Raw genomic sequence first — 24,139 nt, 5'->3', positions numbered from 1 at the left:
TTATGGAGTCAACATAAGAGGAGTGGTAATCATTTCAATGAGGAATACAAAGAACAGACAAGAAGGGTAACTCGGTTGGTAAGGGTAACAAAAGTTCACTATGTGCAGCAGTTAGCTAATAAAGCCAAAAAAAATCCCAGGGAGTTCTTTTGATATGTAGCTAGCAAAAATAATAATGATTATGGTAGGGTGGCATTAATTGGAGAAAATAGTATGAGGACAAATGCTGTGGAGGATATAGTTGAGATATTTTATGAGCAATTCATAAAGGTCTTTCATCTTTGTGAATATGACATCATGGAGAGTTTGAGAGCAGTGGATGAGGAGAGACTGACTGTGAGTGAGGAAGAGGTATATGGGGAATTAAGCAAACTTGATATTAATAATGTTGAAAGTTTATTTTTCACTAGGTTAAACTATAATAAATTTAGAAGATATTTTCAGGCGCAAACTTTGTTTGCTCTCACTGGGATAAAGGATTAAACTAAATTTGTTATATTGATATTAATAAGACTATGGAACTTGATGACGTATCACTGTGTGTATTTTGAAGGAATGTGCCATGGAGTTAACATCTACCTTGAAATATTTGTTTAATATTTCATCTTATATCAAGTTCCAAATGAGTGAAAGGAAGTCAACATTTTATCTCTTTGGGGGGTGGGGGGGGGGGGGGGTGGGGGGGGGGGGGGGTGGGGGGGGGGGGGGGTGGGGGGGGGGGGGGGTGGGGGGGGGGGGGGGTGGGGGGGGGGGGGGGTGGGGGGGGGGGGGGGTGGGGGGGGGGGGGGGTGGGGGGGGGGGGGGGTGGGGGGGGGGGGGGGTGGGGGGGGGGGGGGGTGGGGGGGGGGGGGGGTGGGGGGGGGGGGGGGTGGGGGGGGGGGGGGGTGGGGGGGGGGGGGGGTGGGGGGGGGGGGGGGTGGGGGGGGGGGGGGGTGGGGGGGGGGGGGGGTGGGGGGGGGGGGGGGTGGGGGGGGGGGGGGGTGGGGGGGGGGGGGGGTGGGGGGGGGGGGGGGTGGGGGGGGGGGGGGGTGGGGGGGGGGGGGGGTGGGGGGGGGGGGGGGTGGGGGGGGGGGGGGGTGGGGGGGGGGGGGGGTGGGGGGGGGGGGGGGTGGGGGGGGGGGGGGGTGGGGGGGGGGGGGGGTGGGGGGGGGGGGGACACGAATCAACTCATTTTTCATACCTTTCACTTCCTCTTTTAGTACTTTCTCTCCCCCAAACATCCTACCTTTACTCAGGATTCACTGACACATTTAGTACCATCCTTCAGATTTTCATATCTCAAATCACACAAGTCCATTGTCATCTGATGCTCATCTCTCTCTCTCTCAATCACACTACTAATAACTCTCTCTCAGCAAACCCATCCTTAGCACAATACACTGAACTTTCAGATATCTTAGCTACTTACATAGAGATCACTCCACTCTTCCCACTGTCTTTTTACACATGCCTTTTCCCATCTACAAAACTGAAATATGATCCTTTTTATATTCCTATGATTTCTCAACTATTTGTTTTAAAATAAAAAATTGATCTTGATAACTCTTATTTGACTTGGACCCAGATTGTTCTTCCTCAAATTTCTCTTCAACAGTTTTTATTACTTAATTGAGCTTGCATAATTTTATCTGGAAGAACACTAATTCCTTTGTAATTCTCAAATTCAGTGTTATTTCCCTTTTCATGTACTCTCTCTCTCTCTTTTCACCTTTTGAAAGAGGGGGTGGGTGGAGAGTACATGAAAATTCTGCTTCATAGGTTATTAGATTTGACATACTTGCTATGCTTTCTGAATTGTGTAGTGGTGCACTGTAAAATTTGTATACCCCCTATTCTGACATTTCCCTTTTGAATGTCATCTATTCCACTTGCCTTTCCACATTCCAGATTTCTAATAGCATTTTTCTGCTTCCAATACTGGTAAATGCTTGTGACTTCTTTCTGGATATTTTATACCAATGGTTTGTCATCTCTGTTCATTGCTTATCTCATTTAATAATTTTTTATTGTAATTATTCTAGACCTCCTGAATAGACATACTTTCAATTTTTATGTCACTTTATCATCTCTGATTCCTTTTATTCCTAACATTGTTTTTGCAACATTCTATCAGCTTCATGATAAAATGTTGCAAAGGTGTATGTTTGACTTATGTTCTTCCTAAGGTCCTTCCATGAGATAAGCCTTATGTAGTTCATTTGGTATTCATAGTGCTGTATAATAAAAGATCTTCCCATTGAGATAGAAGAGTACTTATAAGTACTTTTTAATTGAAGAAGCAAGCTGGTTTTGTACAGAGGTAGAATGGTCTTTCTCTCTTAGAAACTTGAATTTTCATCCCACAAAATGTGTAGCCTGGCCAGAATAATGAATACGATTGACATAATACCCTTTGTTGCTCCATTAAAAACAGCCCCGCCAATCTTCTGTGACTCTTGTTTGTGTACACTTTATAATTTATTATTATTATTAGACAACTCCAGGCAGTCCAAAGACTCGTCGAGGGAGGGTACCTGCTCTACAGCTCTGTCTCCACCACTCAATCCACCAACTGACTGCAACTACACCAACGCCATCTACCGCCAATCATCACTAGTATTTCCAAAGACAATCGCAAACATCCATGCCCACGGTAGGATTCGAACCTGCAGCCTTTTTGGCTGGAGGGCAGATATGCTAACCACTTGGCCAGTCTGGCTGGCATTTCTTCATTTTTTTTTCCCTGTACTCTCTATGCCAGAAATGTTTGCTATGTGTTCTTTTCTTTCTTGGACTGCTTTTTGAATTTCTTGAGTTTAGCATGAAGTTCTGATTTTTATTTCATTTTCTGAGAACTTCATTGCATATTTTCCTTGCTGATTTATTGTTTTCTTCAGATTTGCTATTAGGTATCAAAGATTTCCTTCTTGCTTTCAAACTATTTCACTTTTATCTGATATATTAGGGAGAGGATTTTATTGGATTAATACAGAGGGGTTTATGAAAAAAAATAGAAGGTAAAAAGGGAAAGAACCAGATGCCATCACTAGATGTTGTGTAAGAGTGTGGTGAATGGTGTGAGGAGTAATTTTTTTTTTATATGGAGAATTGTGAATGAATGAAACACATTACCAAAGATTTGAATGGAAGGGATGATATGATTGAGACATTTAAGAGGTGAGAGGTAGCTACTGGATTCTACTGAGGAGATTATTCATATGACAGAACTGTGAAAAAGGAGGAAGGATAAGGGGCCATTTCTGGAAGTTGCAAAAGGAAGTGATGAGAAGTGACTTCTGAAAGGAGGGTAGTTAGACCATGAAATGCATTGCCATTGATAGCTGTGTGTTGTCTAAGACGAGTCTTCCATGAATCTTGTGGCTCTGCTTAGAATTTGAATAATATATATATATATATTTATATATATATATATATATATATATATATATTTACCTGATTGTTTAGCTCCATCCATTTGTAATCTGCTTACTTTACAGTGGGTCTAACAAATTTGAACATAGTTTATTTGGTTACTGATCTGTATCATACCATACTCAGTCCTATATTATCTTTAAAAGGAAGTTTTAACTTTGCATGGACTATTCACTACATCAGCATGTTTGTCACAATTTTAGCCCTGTGATAGACTTAATTGAAATAATTTTAATCGAGTGCATAGAGCAGTAAATTTTGTAAGACATTTCTTTTTGAAAGAGAGAGTTTATAGGTCAACCTTTTTTTTGTTGGTTTGTTTTTACAATTTGTAGTTGCAAATTATACTGCAGACATTTTTTAAACATAATTTTAAAAAATTTAAAGATTTCAAACATTAGATATTTCAGTTTGTAGAATTCTTAAGTATGTGCAAGTGTGATAAGTGTGAGATTTTTATTGGATTTTTTATCTAGATTTTTGAAAATAATTTTCTGTATGATTGTTTTTAGATTAGTTCTTTGAAATAGTTGTTATTAGTATGATAGTAATTGAATTTTATAATAGTCTATAATGGAGAAAATATTTTGTGAAATTAATTTTAATTATTTTGTATTACTTTTGCTTAGGTAAGAAATAACAGTTTTAGTACTGCCCTAAAAGAAAGAAGAATTTTGACTCTTCAGGATATCAAACAGGTATGATATATACTTTAAAGTAGTATGAGTAATCTGTTTATCCAGTGGCCATAAATTTAAAATCTCCTAAAAAAATTTCAAAACTGTCACATTGAATTAGTTGTGATTTCATAATTCTTCTCGACAAAGTGTAAAAAGAAAAATGATTGGGTGATAGATACCTCATGTAAAAAGACCACTTTTTGACTACCCCTTAAATGCAATCATTTCCATTATCTTGTTGTGGTGGCACTTAGGATTGGTCATTTGAAATTTGATTTTTGTTGTGTGTTCAGAACATACGTCACGATTTCTTTGAATATGTATGCAGGCTTGAGAAACATATCAGACAAAGCAGTAGGTAATTTGGTGGTAGTGTCCAGCCAAGCAATATTTTATAACTGTTAAGGTGGATTTAAAGAAATTCTCCCTTTAAATTACTAAAGGTTGTTGTTATTATTATGAGAACTCCAAGGAGTCAAGGACTCATCAAGGGAGGCTGTATATCACCCAAGCCAGTTGTCATACATTCTCTTAAGCTTAGTCACACTAGATGCACTCATCACTTCTAAAAGGCAAACTATTCCACTCACTAACTGCTTTGTGAGAGAAAATTCTAGCTCTTAACTATTCCACTCACTAACTGCTTTGTGAGAGAAAATTCTAGCTCTTAACTCTTAACTGTTAACAAGCTTAATTTCCATGGATTCTCTTATGTCCTTCCCCATCTTCCATATAGCAAAACATTTCATCAGACAATATCCTATAACACCCACTCAGTAGTTTATAAATCTATCATATCACCCCATATGAAACACATACACACACTCTCTCTTTCAACCTGTCCTCATAACCTGCATTCCATAATCTTGATATCATTTTTGTAACTCCTCTTTGCACCCTTTCCACTGTTTCTTTATCCCCTCTGAATCCAGGAGACCATATCTGTGCACAGTAGTCCAAATATGATATAATCAATCTTTGTAAGAGCCAAAACAACTTTCTTATCCTTACATGTCAATATTTGTTTCAACATTGCAATTATCCTCTGAGTTGTATTTACTAGGTTTTTCTATGTGGCTTTTGAACTTCAAATTCCTATCCAACATAATTATTGTTATTATTGACCTCCATGGAGTCAGACTCATCATGGGAGGTGCATGCTATTGCACACAATGCTCAACCAACCGTACCTTAAACTGATTCAGTGTGTCTATATTCCACTCGCCAACCACTCTCCATACAAGTAACCCCCTCCTTACACAGTTTCTAGCGATGGCCTCATTTTCTATCCCCTCTTCCATTCTATGAAAAATCTCCTCCATGTCAACCTTATAACAACTCTTGACTAGCTTATATATATCAATCGTATAACCCCCCCTTCCTCCTATTCACGAGGCTCTACAGTTTACATTCTCTCAATCTGTTCTCGTACTCCACTGACCACCTTTGTGATTCTTCTTTGGACTCTTTCCAACATATCCCTGTCACCATGAAAACCCGGCAACCAAATCTGTGCACAATAATCCACATGAGGCTCTCATCGCCTCTACTTCCTTTAAAGTTTCCCCACCAAGTGTATACTTCACATCTCATTGTTGCTTACCAAATCGCAAAACCTTATACTTTGCAACATTGAACTGACAGTTCTGCTTACTTGCCCATTCATGCAATCTATTCAAGTCCTGCTGTAAGGCCATATCTGCTTGACTCTGTATTATTCTCCCAAATTTTGCATCATCTGCAAACATATGCATATCACTAGTTAAATCCATCAATATTATTAACATACAATTGAACAACACTGGTCCCAAAACTGACCCCTGTGGTACACCACTAGTGAAATTCCTCTTTTGGATACTTCACCCCCATGTACAACTTTCTGATACCTATCTAACAGCTAGTCACTGATCCAACTCAGAAGCCTGTTATTCAGTCCTGTCTGTTTCAGTTTATTTAACAGCTTGTCATGTGGCTGTCTATCAAAACCTTTTGCAAAATCCAGGTACACCACTGTACCTGGATCACCCCTATCTAAGGTATTTGTCACCTAGTTGCAGTACATAAGTAAGTTAGTAAAGCATGATCTCCCTTTAACAAACTCATGCTGATAATCACAGAGAATACTGCCATTATCAACCCATTTCTGTATCCTACTTCTCACCAATCTCTGTAGTACCTTCACAACTCCAGATATCCAGATTGGCCTATAATTTGAAGCCATAGCCTTATCACCACCTTTATGCAGTGGAACAATTTTACCTTCTTTCCACTCCCTTTGAATTTGTGCTATTGTAAGACTTATTAAACAGGCATGCCAATACTACTACCAATTCCCTTGGAAAATTCCCTTTAAGATGCATAGTGATATGCCATCAAATCCTATTGCCTTATTGACATCATTATTTATTTCCTCAAAAAAATTAAGCCATCATCTACTATGTCTGCTACACTAAAGTTCCTCATGATTACACCCTAATCAGGATGAAACACCTGTATAAATTGATCACTGAATATCTCAGCAGTGTCTTCTGCATCAGTTACCATTCTGCCATTTTCATCCATTAACATCTTACCATGATCATTTTTTCTTTTACTTGCCACATATCTTAAAAAAAACTCTCTAAGGTTTTTTTCTTTGCCTGATTTGTCAATTTCTGCTCATACTGCACTTTTGTTTTCCTTATTAACTGAGTCATTCTCCTGGCTTGTTCTTTATATTCTTCATACAACTGATTATTACCATTATTCATCTTGTACTGCCTCAAAGGTGTCTTCTTCATCCAGATTTCATGCTTAAGTCCCACATTCATCCATTTTACACCTACCTTATTCAGCCTTTTGGCTTTCGGAATACATTCACACATTGATGCTGTTATGTATTTCTTTGTCAGTTCCCATGCAGCATTTATTTCCTTACCGCTCACCTCTTCATTCCATGCTTTAGCTACAAGCTGCCTCCTAAGCTTGTCATAATCACCAGCCTTATAATTCCACATATATCCTTTCCTCACAAAAGTCTGCATATGACTAGCCACAACACAGGTGGTCACTTTCACCTGTGTTGTGGCTAGTCATATTCCCCCCCCCCCCATCTTTTTGTCTTTTCTATCTGCTTAAAAAATACTGTATCTTTCCCTTTCTGTTCTCATTAGAATTTCATCTTCATTCAACCATGTTTCACTTTTTCAAATGATTTTGGGGTGAATAAACTCAATCGGTGAAAACATTTAATCTCTCTTATTTCTGATACTTCTGGCATTTTTAAACAAACACAGCAATTCAATTTTAGGTCTTATCACCAGTCCTTAGTTGTGATTTCCCCACCATACCGGTCCTTGCCCAAATACTCTTATCACTAATAATACTAAGATCCCTAGCCTCATCAGTTTCTTGTAGCATAATTGCACTAATATAATATGCCATCAGAATTCTCATAACACCAAAGTGCATATCTTTACACTTACTAGCACTGAACTGATAGCCAGGGCTGGTGGAAGTGGGCATGCGGTGCATATGGGCACAGATACGAAGGGGGCGCCGCCGCTGGGCACTGTTCATAAGTTCATTTTTAAGAAACAAAATTTTTATCATAAAAACAAAAAAATTCTTAGAATGATAAATATTAAAATAAATAAGGTTGGATACACCGAATAAAAATTTAAAAAAATTGTGTATCGCCGCCTCTTTGATCAGTCGGCTGTTTACAATTTTGCAGCGAGAGCAGGCTAAATGCTTGCCTGTAGAATATTGTGTCTACTGCAGTCTATCTAAAGTGAAACAGTGAACATCGCAGAAACAAATTTTTGTACAAAACATTTGTTGATAGTTAACCAGTCATATGACTGGTTAACTAGCAACAAATTTCTTAAAATGAAAAGAACTTGATAAAAATTTAAAAAACAAAACTGCTATTGATTTCCAGACTCAAAGCATGTATGAAATCGAAAAGAAACATTGGACGAGTGTTTTAGAATGCTTGATTGAAATTATAAAATTCTTTGGTAGCCAAAATTTAGCTTTTCGCAGATCATCTGATAAATTATATGAAAGAATAACGGCTATTTTTTAAAATTAGTCGAACTTTTTTGCGAAGTTTGATCCTGTTATGGAAAATAATGTTGAAAGGGCCTACAACGAAACAATATAGTACACTATTTGAGTAAAGACAGTCAAAATGAAATATTGGAAATTTTAAGTAACGCAATCAGGGATACAATTTTATTATCAATTCGAAAATCTAAATATTATTCCATAATTTTAGACTGCACACCTGATGCAAGTAAAACAGAACAATTGACCATTATTATTCGCTTTGTTTTTTGCAGTCTATCTAAAGACTGCAGGAAATTGGCATTGCCAAGATTAGGAAAATCTTTAAGTTTTGCAGATATATCAGTTTCCACAGGACGTGGTTATGTGCAACAATAATGGAACAACTGGAAAAATGGAACATTCCCATTGAAGACATGCGAGGTCAAGTATATGACAATGGGGCAAATATGAAAGGGAAAAAATATGAGCTCCAAAATTGCTTTTTGAACAAAAATCCTCGAGCTTTTTACGTGCCGTGTGCTGCTCATACTCTAAATTTAACCATTAACAATGCAACAACAAAGTGAATGCAGATACAATTAGTTTCTTTGCAAATATTCAAGAAATATACAATTTCATTTCATTCTCTTACAAACGTTGGGCAATCCTTTTAAAGTTCGTAAAAAATTTAACATTGAAACAGCCATCAGAAACATGATAGGAAAGTAAAATTAATGCAATCCGGCCTCAACGATATCAGTTAGGAGAAATTTACGATGCACTTTTTTGAAATTTTAAATAATGAAAATTTTAATAAAGAAACTCAGAATGAAGCACAAACATTACGTGCTAAAATAAAGGACTACAAATTAATTTGCTCTCTTATAACTTGGCATGATTTACTTAACAGAATAAACCCTGTGAGTAAAGTGCTTCAAGACAAAAATATGAACATTACACTTGCTTTAGAATCTATTGAAAACTTAAAAAATATTCTTTGATCAGATACAAATTTTGAAGTTCTAAAAACGGCAAAAGAACTGAGTGAAGAGGGATGGAGAACAAGAATTTAAAACTGGTACACAAGTTCGACAACAAAGGAAGACACGACAGTTTTACTAAGAGCGTCATGACGAAACACCACAATCGCCAGAAGATAAATTTAGAATGAATGTGTTTTATACACTTCTAGACATTGCAGTATGTTTGTTAATAGAACATTTTGAACAACTAAACACGTATTATGATAATTTCAATTTCTTGTATAGATTACTACAAATTAATAACGAAGATTTACGAAACCGTTGTGACGATTTAGAGATTCTCTTGAAGGATGGCGACAATAAAGACATAAATGCAATAGAACTATATGACGAATTATGTGCTTTCTGGGATATTTTTCGGAAGGATAATTTAAATATTCAAAACCCTTTCGATATTCTTAATTTTATTGTGTCCAGTTTATCTTTCCCTAACTTTTCAATTGCTTTAAGAATACTATTAATCTTACCTGTTAGTGTAGCGAGTGGTGAACGTTCCTTTTCCAAGTTGAAATTGATTAAAACCTACTTAAGAACAAGTATGTCACAAAAAACGAGGCCAAACCTGTTAGTTGGCGTTAATTATTGAAAATGATATATGTGCAGAATTAGACGTTAAGATCATTATTTCTAATTTTGTGAATATCAAATCCAAAACCCTAAAATTTTAATAAAAAAATTTCAAGTATATTTATGTAATTTAATTTATTTTTTGTTATTATGTAAAGATTTTATTTTTTGAATACTTTTCTTCTTTTCTCATCTATCTTGAGTTTCTTTTATTTTCCTAAAAGATAGTTCCACTTATAAAAATTATTAAAAACTTTTTAAGTTACTAAGAATTTAGTAACTGGTAAAATGCAAGAATTTTTTAAACTTGAGTTCAAATAAATTTTAACTTTAATTAAAATTCATTTTAATTGTGTTAGCGATTCAGGTTCGGTGAGAAGGCTATAATCCCTGTATCGTTATATTCAATGATTAAAGTGAAGTGGCTTTATCAAAATTTGGTTTAAATTTTGAGAATTTTTTGAATATTGGGGTTTATAACTATTATCCTGCCTAGTCAACACCCCCGGTTCGTTACATTTAGCGAACCAATGTGTGGCTGTTCTGTCAAAAATTATTTAAGAAATTTTAAATAATTTAAATTTTTATTGTCATAAAAGAACCACACACGACCAGATTGTTACATGGGCACTTAGATAGAAATTGCATGCTGGTGGCAAAGACCCTAGCGCCGGCACTGCTGATAGCCATTAACATTTGCCCAATTTCCAGCCTATTCAAATCATCCTGTAGGAGGAGGTGGATATCAGTAGCATCCCTGATATCCCTGGCTAATTGATTGCAAATCTTTAGGATTTAATCAGGATAAATGATTAAATGAGCCGATCTGGTTGGCCGAGTGGTCAGCGTATCCGCTCTTCAGCCAAATGACTGTGGGTTTGAATCTTGCCTTGGGCATGGATGTTTGTGATTGTCTGTGAAAATACTTGTGATGATGTGCGATAGATGCCATTTGCGTAGATGATGGTAGTTGCATTTCATTGTAGTTGATGGATTGAGTGTGTGGGGAGAGAGCTATAGAGTAGGTACCCTCCCTCGATGAGTCTTTGGACTCCCTGGAGGTTTTGCATTATAATAATAATAATAATAAATCACAAATAAAATGAAAAATTAAGAAAATGTGTTTTTTTATATATGCACTGAATTAAAAAAACTAATAAACCAATTATATAAAAAAGTAGAAAATATTAACCACATCACCTTTTCATGTAGACAGAAAGTTATAATTACTGTAACATGTAGACATAAAGATAATGAAATCTGTCTCTGCAGCCAGAGAACAGATGACATTATTTTTAATAAGAGGATAATAGTCATAATTAAAGACATGACAGTAAGGAGGGAAATAGCACACTTAAGGGGCATGCTTCACAGGATGAAATAAGAGCTAGAGTGACTGGAGAAACAATTGTTACATGTTATGGCAGGCAGGAGAATGAAAGCAAAAAGTGAATGAGGAAAGTATGGAAGTAAGATGAAAGTGTGAGAAACTGGGAATCAGAAGGTTTTATCGATGATAAAAGGTATACTTAATGAGAAAGTGATGAAAGATCAAAGATGTTAGTGAAGCTCTTAGTATGCAGAAGGAAGAAGTGAAAAAGTTGATTGTTTTAGCAGGAAACACATGATTTGAAAGACACTGTCTTGGTATAATAGGACAGAATTGAGAAGGGCCATGATTGTTTGAGTCAAGGAGAAGATTGTGCAGGAGGGATGGTATAAAGTTTATAGATGTATGGAATGAATTTGATGGACAACAGAACTTATATATACTTGATGGACTACATTTGAATGGTTTTGGAGTTGGATGATTTGGAGAAAGTGTTTAGTAAGTGTCCAGATGTGCAAAACCAGGGATATTAGAGATAGGGGGGGATGCAATCAAGCATGTGTCTGACCATCCTTGGGATAAATGAGTTTGTATACAGAAATGATTATGCAATTTCCCAGGTTTCAGATTTGAATGGGTTGGTAATGATATTACTCAAGGATAACTGTGGGTCCAAAGGGATGTTGAAATGCATGTATGAATGCCAGAAGGATCATAAATAAGGGAAAGGAGTTTTTAGCATTGATCATTTTGACTTGGCAAAAAATCATAGGATCATTGACATCTGGTTAACAGAAAATGTTATAGTTACAGGTATAGAATGTAAAGGGTATTGTATTTTCAGGGAGGATAGAGGGAATAGGACAGATGGAGTATTGCTGATGATAACTGAAGAACTACAACCAACAAAATAGATAGTTAAAAAAGATTTTAGGTCTTTGAGAGATGGTTCATTTGAAGGTATCTGGTGCATGACAGAAGCCAATACGGCAAAATATGTTGCTGCTTTAGATCAGGGGGTCCAAAGGAAGATGCTACGTATCAGCAGATTAGCATAAGAGAAGGCAGAGCGATTATTAAATAGGGACTTTAACTATGGGAACATAGATTGGAGGAAAAAAGGGAGGCAGGGAAGATGGAAGTGGAATTTATGTGAGGGGTGGGGGCTGGAAAGTTCTGATAAACACCTAGAACAAAAATGACAAATGTGCAAAAAACATTATTCTACATATTCCCATATTCTCACAAAGTGTTATATACTTGTTACAATGATTATATAGAGAAACCTGTGGAGAATTCTTGACTAAATTTAAATTTAGACTTGTTACAATGCTGCTGCATCATTTACAGTCCTGTGAGAAAAGTCTTTTCCTTGTTGTACATTTGTTATTTTTGTTCTAGGTGTTTATCAGAAATTTCCAGGAGGCACCCCCCCTCCACTTAAGAGATAATTACCTGAAGCAACATGTCATAGAAGGGAACAGGGGGTTTGAGAGTGCTTTGATTTGGTAATAGCATCAGAAGATATATCCAAAACCAAGGTAGTAGACACTCCGCCTGCAATTTGGGAGAGTGACCATGCACTCTTGTTCTTGGTAGTTGCTAAACATGTGGAATTCTCTGTCAGAAAAGGGTTTATGTTGAACTATAAAGAGCTCATAATTGTGACAGATTTAGAAGTCATCTTGGAGCAGTGGCATGGTTTGAGAGGTTACAAGAAAGAATGTCAGTAGTGAAGGGAAGTGGTCAGGGATTGTTTGAGAGAAACAGTATCAGATGCATACTCATGAGCAGTACAAAGTGTAAGCAAGAAGGGTCACTAGTATGGTAAGAAAGACCAAATCAGAATATGAGAGAAAATTAGCTGAGCAGGCCAAAGTAAATACAAAAATATATAATGAAGACAAAAATACAAAAAATTCAATAAGACAGTAAATGCAGATTGTGCAAAGAGAAGGAAGAAACAGTAGACCACATAAGTGGGTGCAGCAAAATTGCACAAACTGAGTACCATGAAAGGCATGATAATGTGGCTAAGATAATTCACTGGCATTTATCATTTATGTAAAAAGTATGGGTTTAATGTATCTAAAGGCTATTGGAAACATAAAATTGATCAAAAGGTGATTGAAAATGAAAAAGCTAAAATACTCTGGGATTTCAAAATCCAGACTGACAGAAGCTTGGAATGTGATACACCTGATATAACAGTGGTTGAAAAAGATGAAAACAAGAGTGTTCAGTTTATCAAAATTATGTACCAGGAGATAGCCGAATTGATGAAAAAGAAACTGAAAAAATTACAAAGTATTGCAAGTTGCAAATCAAAGTTGAACGAATTTGGCAAAAGAAAATGAAAGTTGTTCCCATAATAATAGGTGCTTTAGGCACCATCCCCAAAACACTGAAAAAATATCTAGAAGCACTCTGGATCAAAAATTGGGCACTTGCAAAAGGCTGCTTTGTCACATTCAGAAGGTATTTCCACAATTCATAGGACCTTGGGTAGGGCTTGAATTAGTGGAATATAACCAGCCTTTTACTTAAGACTGGGGAAGCAAATCAAGTTTGGATGAATATTATGTATATATTTCATTATTTAACAAGTAAAAGGAAAAATTGCTATAGTAGGATGACTAAACAATGCTCATGGTAGGAAGTGACAGAGGCAAATGAAATAGTTGAGTTGCTAAGTTTTGCAAAGTTTTGCCATCCATGTGGAGATTTTGCAGTTGCAGAAGTGACAGAAATGCATGTCAGAATTAAGGTAGATGAACAGGAGGTGCTCAAAATATTAAAATATATATCAATGTGAATACAGCAGTGGGACTGGATGGCATGTCAGCCCATGTACTATGTGAAGGTACAATTGCTACTCTCGTGGAAAGGCTTAGAATTTGGTTATGCATTTTCACTATATAATTTAAGGAAATTACAACGTACTAGGATATACATTAAAATTAAATTTTAATATATTTCTATATTTCGGCAACGTCACGTTGCCATTTTCAAGAACTTAAGTACAAGACACTTGCACGCAGGCACAACAAACAGTAAGTGAGGAAGAAGTAGGAAGCTCATTATTTCTCCTAAAGTCCTGATGGTGCCCTCTAGCGGGCAGTGTTGGTATTCTTGGGCGATTGGGCTGAAGGTCTTCTGATGTAGGTTTCCCAAATTTGAGGAAGTCTCATGCAGCCAAATTTGTTGAGGTTTGGATCATTTCTTAGGGCTGAAGCCGATTCCATGAAAAGCCTTTCGTGTCTGTATTTGCTACGGTGTATTATCCTGGCTTTCTTCCACCGTATTCTATGGCAGGTATCCAGAGCATGGTCAGCAAGCCCCGAGTGGCTGTATTGGTGAAACCGGATGTAGTCCTTGTGTTCTGAAATTCTGATATTTGCTGTCCTGCCTGTTTGGCCAAAGTAGGACAGCTTACAACTGCAAGGGGACCTGGTATACACCAGGTAGGTCTAGGGGGGAAGGTTGGTCTTTAGTAGAGCGAATAAGGGATGCCAATTTTTTATATGGTCTGTAACAAGAAGTTAAGTCATGTTTTTTTAGGATTTTTGTGATTTTTTCCGAGGTGCCTCGGATATAGGGTATGGTGATGGATTTAGAGTAATCCTTGTTGTGAGGGGGTGGGGGGTTGTGGTTTACTGGTTTCAATATTTTTTGGATTTTTTGGGGGGGATAGCCATTGGCTGAGAAAGTGTTGAGAATGTGGTTTAGTTCTGTGGTTAGGGCATTGTCATTCTAGCAGATAAGTTTAGCCCTGTTGTGTAGTGTTTTAATGACTCGTATTGTTGTGAGGAGGGGTGGTGGGATTGTTGGTGAATGTATCTGCCTGTATGGGTGGGTTTTCTATATATTGAGAAAACCAAGGTTCCATCAGGCTGGTGGGTGACTAGTGTGTCTAAGAAAGGAAGGCAGTTGTTTTTTTCTTCTTCCAGGGTGAATTTGATTCTGTGGTGTTGGTTGTTTAGGTGGGTTAAGAAGGAGAGGAGTGCATCGGAGCCATGTGGCCAAATAGCAAATACATCATCTACATAGCGAAGCCAAATGGTTGGTTTTTGTGGGGCAGAGTGTAAGGCTTTCTCTTCAAAAGTCTCCATATAAAAGTTGGCCAAGGGTGGGGAGAGTGGAGAACCCATGGCTGTCCCCTCTATTTGTTTGTAGAATTTTCCTTTCGTGAATAAACATTCGTGAATAGGGAGGAGACATTAAAACTGACCATTATGTCAGTATGTTTGAGTGTAAGGTTTTCTATGCTGGCTTTGAAGTGGGCTGAGTTTTTTATGTATGAAGGTGTGTTGCCAGTATAGTGTGAGAGAGCTTTGGCCAAATGATTAGCTAGTTTGTATGTGGGGGAATCAATGCCATCCACTATGGTACGTAATAGCACATTTTCCTTGTGAATTTTTGGGAGTCCATAAATGCGGGGGGTGGGTATGGAGTTATGGGTTCTCCACTCTCCCCACCCTTGGCCAACTTTTATATGGAGACTTTTGAAGAGAAAGCCTTGCACTCTGCCCCACAAAAAACAACCGTTTGGCTTCGCTATGTAGATAATGTATTCGCTATTTGGCCACATGGCTCCGATGCACTCCTCTCCTTTTTAACCCACCTAAACAACCAACACCCCCAGAATCAAATTCACCCTGGAAGAAGAAAAAAACAACTGCATTCCTTTCTTAGACACACTAGTCACACGCCAGCCTGATGGAACCTTGGTTTACTCAATATATAGAAAACCCACCCATACAGGCAGATACATTCACCAACAATCCCACCATCCCTCCTCACAACAATATGGAGTCATTAAGACACTACACAACAGGGCTAAACTTATCTGCTAGAATGACAATGCCCTAACCACAGAACTAAACCACATTCTCAACACTTTCTCAGCCAATGGCTATCCCCCCCAAAAAATCCAAAAAATATTGAAACCAGTAAACCACAACCCCCCACCCCCTCACAACAAGGATTACTCTAAATCCATCACCATACCCTATATCCGAGGCACCTCGGAAAAAATCACAAAAATCCTAAAAAAACATGACTTAACTTCTTGTTACAGACCATATAAAAAATTGGCATCCCTTATTCGCTCTACTAAAGACCAACCTTCCCCCCTAGACCTACCTGGTGTATACCAGGTCCCCTTGCAGTTGTAAGCTGTCCTACTTTGGCCAAACAGGCAGGACAGCAAATATCAGAATTTCAGAACACAAGGACTACATCCGGTTTCACCAATACAGCCACTCGGGGCTTGCTGACCATGCTCTGGATACCTGCCATAGAATACGGTGGAAGAAAGCCAGGATAATACACCGTAGCAAATACAGACACGAAAGGCTTTTCATGGAATCGGCTTCAGCCCTAAGAAATGATCCAAACCTCAACAAATTTGGCTGCATGAGACTTCCTCAAATTTGGGAAACCTACATCAGAAGACCTTCAGCCCAATCGCCCAAGAATACCAACATTGCCTGCTAGAGGGCACCATCAGGACTTTAGGAGAAATAATGAGCTTCCTACTTCTTCTTCTTCCTCACATTGTTTGTTTTGCCTGTGTGCAAGTGTCTTGTACTTAAGTTCTTGAAAATGGCAACGTGACGTTGCCGAAATATAGAAATATATTAAAATTTAATTTTAATGTATATCCTAGTACATTGTAATTTCCTTAAATTATATAGTGAACAATCGCTACTGATGAAACTGTTCAGTCTGTCTCAGTTTTTGTAAGGTTCTAAAGGAGTGGAAAGAGGATAAGATAGTTCTATTACATAAAGGTAGCTCCAAGAGAGAAGTAGCAAACTACAAATTAGTTAATATCTTAGGAATGGTTATTAAAGTATTGGAGAAGCTGGCTAAAGGTAAAATCCAACTGTGGGTGGATAGAAATGAGGATATTCTATAGTGGACACAACTTTGTACAAGGTAGATCCTGTCTTAGTAATTTCCTCACATTTTATAATAAAGGGACAGAGAATTGGATAATGGAAATGGCTATACCATTATACTGCTGAACTTTACAAAGGCATATAACAGGATACCACATGGAAAACTATTACAAAAGTTGGAGCAAATGGGAATGAATATGAAGCTAGTAGCATGGACATGGGGGGGGGGGATGGCCGAGAAAAAAGACCCCAGAAATTAGTGTATGTTGACGTGGAATCTAGGAGAATGAGAGTAACTATTGCAGTGGCCAGGGCTACTCTTTAATTTATATGTTACTGAAATATAGGGAAAGATTTAAGGAGAGGGGATATTCAGTTGTTTGCTTATGATGCAAAACTGAGAGGACAATAGTTGATAAAGGTGGTCTAGATATCCTGCAAAATGATTTAAATAAATTGATATTATGGACAAAGGAAAATTATTGTCCATTTAATGTTGCGAAATGTAATGTTATGCACTTTAGGTTAAAAAGATAGAAGTAAAAGTAGTGGTTAGCGTATCTGTTCTTCAGCCAAAAGGCTATGGGTTCGAATCCCGCCTTGGGCATGGATGTTTGTGACTGTCTGTGAAAATACTAGTAGAGGTGGTCGCAGTAGACGGCATTGGTGTAGATGATGAAAGTAGTTGGTGGAATGAGTGGTGGAGACGGAGAGTTGTAGAGTAGGTGCCCTCCCTCGATGAGTCTTTGTACTCCCTGGAGGTGTCATGTAATAATAATAATAAAAGATTCCATGCTATTATCGCATTGCCAGTACTGGTTGCAGTAAATTGATGAGGCTAGGGACTTGGGAATAATGGTAGATAGAAAGTTGAAGTTCATTGGGATATTGCAAAAGTTGGTAAAATAGCTCAAAGGATGTTGAACTGAACTCACTAACAACTAATGATGGGGAAGCTGTTATCTCTCTCTTCATAAGGTTCTGATTCAACTTCAACTTGTTGTGCATAGATTTGGTCACCTGGGTTTCTTGAGAATCAGGAGGTGTTAGAGAAGATTCAGAGACTACTGACCAAGCTGGTGAAAGGTCTGCTGGATGCTCCCTATGAAGATAGGTTGAAAGGTATGTCAATTACAAAGTTAATTGATATGTGGAATAGAGGGAATATGATGGACACTTATGAGATATGAAAGGGCTTAAAATTGATGCAAAGGAAATTTTTCAATGTATATGACAAATAGTGAGATAACTAAGGGCATCTGTAAAAGTTGTATCAGAGATATGGTTAGTAAGGGTATGCAGACTGGATTTTTTTTAAATTTTTTATTATTATTATTTATTTTTTATTTGTTGCATGGAGAGTGGTGAATGAGTGGAATGGATTGCCAGAATTAGTTATGAGTTTCCTGACAGTGAATGAGTTTAAGGAGAGGTATAATAGGTGTTGTGTATATAAAAGTTAGTGTGGGTCTCCCACAGTGAGTCTCCAGACTCCATGGACGTACTGTATAATTATAATAATAGTTGTATAAAGTAGTCTGACTGTATTTGAACTCTTATTGACCAATTTATTCATCAGTATATCAAATGATAAAAAACTCTGCTAAGTTATGTTGGACCATTATTAAGAGTTATTAATTATGTAGACTTAGAAGTATTTCTGCTGGTATGCCAAATAATCACAAAAACAATTCATTGAATGATAGTTTGTTGAACAACATTTAACTGAAAAATGCGATTCATCAAAGATCTGTTAATTGAAAAACTAGTTCAATGATTGACATAAAATTTCCTGAAACTCCACAATTGATTGAAACAGCCAGTCACTGAAAAATGAATTGAAAGGGAGTTTAATCCAAATAGTGATTTCATTGAGATCCAGAATCTTATCAACACCATTTTAGTCACTGAAGGTATTATCAGACTGTGGCAATTCATATTCTTTAATTTACTGTGAATCATTTACCAAAAAAAAAAAAAAAAAAAAGTTGTATTGTATTATACTGTGTATGTACTCATTGATTTTCCGGCTGTAAAGGCTAGTTGAGTAGTCATTTACTAGTGCAAGGAGAGCAAAGGTCATGCTGTATCCCTTGCAAAAGTACTTTCTTTGTTATACTTTGTTATATAATTATATAAACTTTGTTATATAATTAATAAATTACTCTCTCTCTCACTGTGTGCGTGTGCGTGTTTTGCAGTTATATGCCAAGCAGACAAAAGAAAAAAAGGTTAAGAAAAGGATAAATGAAGGAAAGAAAAAAAAGGAAAAATAATCAAAGTACACTCTTAGATTATTTGATTGCATATAGGTACTAACAACTGTGTGTGTGTGTGCACGTGCATGCACGCACTATTAAAACAGTGAGTTTTTAATGGCATTTGTGACATGGTAATTATTATTATTTAGGCCTCCATGGAGTCAATAGACTCATTGTGGGAGGTCCTTCCTAAGAAACACCAAGTCTATCAAGACTCATCAAGGGGAGGTCCCCCCCCCCAAAGAAACACAAAGTCTATCATACCGCTCCTTAAACTCATTGACAGTTCTCGCTCTCGCCACTCCATCAAGCAATGCATTCCATGGTTCATCCACCTTCCATGCAAAGAAACCACTCCTCACCCTCTTGCTCGCAATTTCCTTTCATAACTTCCAGGGATGGCCTCTTGTCATCACTCCTTCCCACTGTTCAACCAAGCGAAAGAACTCTCCAGTGTCAACCCTGTAACCACCTCTCAACAGTTTAAAAGACTCAATCATATCACCTCTCCTTCTTCTATCCACCAAACTCTGCAGTCCACATTCCTTCAGCCGATCCTCAACTATCATTGTACAGTCCTGAAACAATCTTTGTTATCTGACAGTTAATTTATCTCCTTCAAATCCTGGGGACCAAATCTGAGAACAATAGTCAAAGTGTGGTCTGATCAGGATCTTGTACAACGGAATGATAACTGTTTTATCTCTGTAGGTCAGTGTCCTTCTCATTATTGCAGCAATCCTCTGTGTTACCTTCACCACCTTTGCAATATGTCCCCTAAATGTCAGGTTTCTATCAATCATCAACTCCAGATCTCTCATCTCCCCTACTTCCTCCAGTATAACTCCTCCCATAGAGTATGCAGTGTCCCATCGATGTTTCCCAAACCTCAAGACCTTACATCTTGCTGCATTAAACTGACATCCCATTCATTTGCCCATCTATCTAGCTTATTCAAATCCTCTTGCAGGGCTGCCGCATCTGCACTATTAATAATAATCCTTCCCAGCTTTGCATCATCTGCAAACAACTGACAATGTTATTGATATAAAGGTTAAACAATATAGGTCCCAGTACTGAGCCCTGTGGGACCCCATTTGTAACCCTCTGCTTCCTTGAAACTGCCCCACCATACACAATTCTCTGATACCTATCGGACAGCCAATCCTGAATCCAGTTGACCAATCTGACATCTAGACCCATGTGCTGCAACTTAAATATCAGCTGATCATGTGGCACCCTGTCAAATGCCTTTGCTAAGTCTAAGAAAATGGCAGTATATGCTTTTACCTCATCTAATGCTCTTATAACTTTATCATAAAAGGCTAGCATATTGCTAAAACAAGAGTGCCCCTTCACAAATCCATGTTGACTCTCACGGATAACATTTCCCTCATCTGCCCAATGCTGTATACAGTCCTTCACTACTTTTTTTGCAAGATCTTACTAACTACTGATGACACACAAACTGGTCTGTAATTAGACACTTCCAGTCTGCTACCGCCTTTATGCAATGGCACTATCTTACCTTCCTTCCATTCCATGGGCACCTTTCCAGCAGCCACTTTCATTGAAAAGCCAGGTCAAAGGCACTGTCAGTTCCCTAGCACATTCTCTCAAAACTCGTGGTGAAATACCATCCAGTCCCACAGCTTTACTGACATCCAGAGTACTCAGTATTTGAAACACACTCTCTTCCTATACCTCTACGCCTTGAACCTGCCCTATCCCTACTACTACTACTCCTTGGCATTAAAGTGTCCATTTAGGACCTGGGCCTGTCTCAGGATAGCCTTCCATTCTTCACGATTCTGTGCTTTGCTCCTCCAGTTCTTTACTCTCATTTTCTTTAAATCATCCTCCACATCATCAAGCCATCTCCTTTTTGGTGTCCTCTGGGCCTAGATCCACCTGGTCCAGACATGAAGACCTTTTTTACAGCTCTATCATCCCCCATTTGCTGAACATGTCCTAGCCATCTCAGTCTTCTCACCTTTATTTCAGTAATAATATCCACTTCATTGAATTTCTCCATTATTTCTTTGTTATTCCTCACTCACCAAAGTCCATTCTCATTAATTGGGCCAAAGATCTTTCTTAATACCTTTCGTTCCCAAATTTGTAATCGGTTTTGATCTCTCTGAATCATTGTCCATGTTTCGCAGCCGTACAAAAGCACAGGTTTGAGGATTACTCTATGTAGCTGGATTTTACTTTTTATCGAAATCAAATTAGATTTTAATAATGGCTGAATACTATAATAAGTTCTATTTGCAGCAGCTATTCTATAGGTAATTTCAACTGACATATCATTACTTTCTGTTATTACTGAACCCAAATATTTGAACTGCTGGACTCGTTCAAAGATTTCTTCATCTACTGTGAAACTTTGTCTTTTTCCCAATTTTTGTTTATTTCTGGCAACAATTAAGTATTTTGTTTTAGTTTCATTTGTTTGTAGTCCCATTTTCCTTACCTCCTCTCTCATTTGTCTATAACCTTCTCTAAGGCTTCTCTCAGTCCTTGCAATACAGTCCACATCATACGCAAAAGACAAAAGCTGTAGGCTTCTATTCATAATAGTTCCACCTCTGTTTATAATTACTTTTCGTATTACCCTTTCAAGGCATAGATTGAAAAGCATTGTTGATAGTTGATCTCCTTGTCGTAATCCTTTGGTAATCCTGAACTCAGGTGTGCGTTCGCCCTGTATTTGCACTCTACCCATGGTATTTCTGAGTGTCATTTTAACTAATCTTATCAGTTTAGGTGGAATTTGGAATTCCTTCATGACTTTAAATAGCTTATCTCTATTGATGTTATCATAGGCTGGTTTAAAGTCCACAAACAAATGGTGCAGATTGATTTTGAACTTGTAGCATTTCTCCATTATTGTTCGTACTGTAAAGATCTGGTGTGTTGTTGATCTATCATACCTAAAGCCACATTGGTAGTCACCCAGTGTTTTTTCTATAAAGGATTCCAATCTAGTTGCCAGTACCCTTGCAAATATTTTGTAAATTACTGCTAACAGTGATATTCCTCTATAATTTTGGCACAGAGACTTGTCATTTTTCTTATGTATAGGAACGATAATAGCAGTGTCCCATTCAGTAGGCATAGATTCAGTTTCCCATACCTCTGACAAACACTTATGTATTTTGATTAATAGTGATTGCCCACCCTATTTTAATAGCTCGAGTGGTATTCCATCTTTACCAGGTGCTTTATTATTTTTCATTCTCTTTAGGGCTAATTCCACCTCGTTTAATTCTGGTGCTTCCTCTGTCTCAGCTTTTCCCATACTTGCCAGGGGTTCGTTAAACTCATCTTCTTCTGGAACATTATTTTCCAAGCTTGTTTTGTCCTGAAGGAGATCTTCAAAATATTCTGCCCACCTTTTCAAAATATCCTCCTTTCCACTGAGCAAGTTTCCCTCATGGTCTCTGCAGAAAGTTGTTCTGGGTTGAAATCTGCCTTTAATTTCCTTTATCTTATTATACATTTTCTTAATTTGTCCTGTATTCTTCAAAATATCAATTTCATTTAGCCTTGCCTTTTCCCATTGACGTTTCTTTCTTCTACACATCTTTTTGGCTTGTTTTCGTTTTTCTCTATATTCATTCTCATTTGTTCGAGTTTTTCGTCCAAGCATCTTTAGACGAGCTGTATTTCTGTCTTCAACACATTTTCTACATTCCAAATCATACAATTCATTTCTTTTATCATTATTTCTGAATCCCAGGACTTCTTCAGCCACTTTAGTAATTTTATTCTTGATCCCTTCCCATTTTTTATCTATTGTCATATTATTTATATGTTCATCCTCATTTTCTTCATTTATTTCTTCTCTCAATCTTTCAATATATTTTTGTCTGATTTTTCCATCTTTTAATTTTTGGACATCATATCTTGGTGTTCTCTTTCCTCTACTTACTTTATTAATTTTTATCCTTTGTTTATATTTAATTCTTAACAAGTAATGATCTGTATCACAATCCGCTCCTCTAAAACTTCTTACATCAATGATGTCTGTCGCATGTCATCTATCGATCAGCACATGATCGATCTGATTTTCTGTTATTCCATCTGCTGATCTCCAGGTAACTTTATGTACTTTTTTTTATGTGGAAAACAGGTTGTACATATGATCATATTTTTGCTACTTGCAAAATCAATTAGTCTGTTGCCATTTTCATTACTTTCTTCGTGTGCACTCTCTCTTCCAATTGTTGGTCGGAAGGTCTCTTCCTTTCCTATTTTGGCACTCATGTCACCTAGAACCATTTTTACATTATGTTTCGGTACCTGATCATGTATCTTCTCCAATAATTCATAGAAATTTATCTCGTCTTCTTCACAAGAGTCCTCAGTTGGTGCGTGTGCACATATAAGTGAAATATTGAATATCTTAAACTTTATTCTCAGCACACAGTCATTCATTTACTGGTCTAAAATCAAGAACTAAGTTTCCATTTTTTATTAACCAAAAATGTGGTGCCAAAGGCTTTTTGATCTCCTCCACTGTAAAAAATAGTATGTGTTCTGGTATCAAATATGCCACTTCCTTTCCATCTCACCTCCTGCAATGCTGTTATCAGCACTCTATATCTCTGTAGTTCCTCACACACTCTCTTCAATGTTCCTGGTCCGTTCAGGCTCAAGACATTCCAGCTTCGAAACCAATATTCATAATCCTTTTTCTGTTGTCCCGCAAAGTCCGTCTGGCTAATTTTCCTTTTAACTTTCTTAACAAATGAGTTTTTACAGGACAGGGTTGTTAGCCCTGCGCCCAACCTTACAAGAAGGAATCCGGCTATACCCCTGGGTACCCATTTTAGTCGCCTTTTACGACATGCATGGGCTACATTGGGACTATTCTTTAACCCTGGTCACCACACAGGGTCTG

General features: G+C 37.6%; 1 protein-coding gene across 1 annotated transcript in view; it reads left to right on the top strand.

Moving 5' to 3' along the window:
• Positions 1-3,952: 3,952 nt before the first annotated feature.
• LOC150106633 (cGMP-dependent 3',5'-cyclic phosphodiesterase-like) overlaps positions 3,953-24,139 on the top strand; it is a 302,619-nt gene continuing 282,432 nt past the window's right edge. Inside the window, exons 1-2 of the mRNA XM_090393446.1 lie at positions 3,953-3,958; positions 4,041-4,109. Of these exons, the coding sequence (XP_090249572.1) occupies positions 3,953-3,958; positions 4,041-4,109 (75 nt within the window). The remainder of the gene's footprint in view (positions 3,959-4,040; positions 4,110-24,139) is intronic.

This window comes from Typopeltis vanoorti, chromosome 5 (assembly GCF_054136105.1).
Source record: "Typopeltis vanoorti isolate ZY-2024b chromosome 5, IOZ_Tvanoo_1.0, whole genome shotgun sequence".
Classification (NCBI taxonomy): Eukaryota; Metazoa; Arthropoda; class Arachnida; order Uropygi; family Thelyphonidae; genus Typopeltis; species Typopeltis vanoorti.
Note: the sequence above shows the minus strand (reverse complement) of the source record. Positions and strands in the feature narration are given on the sequence as shown.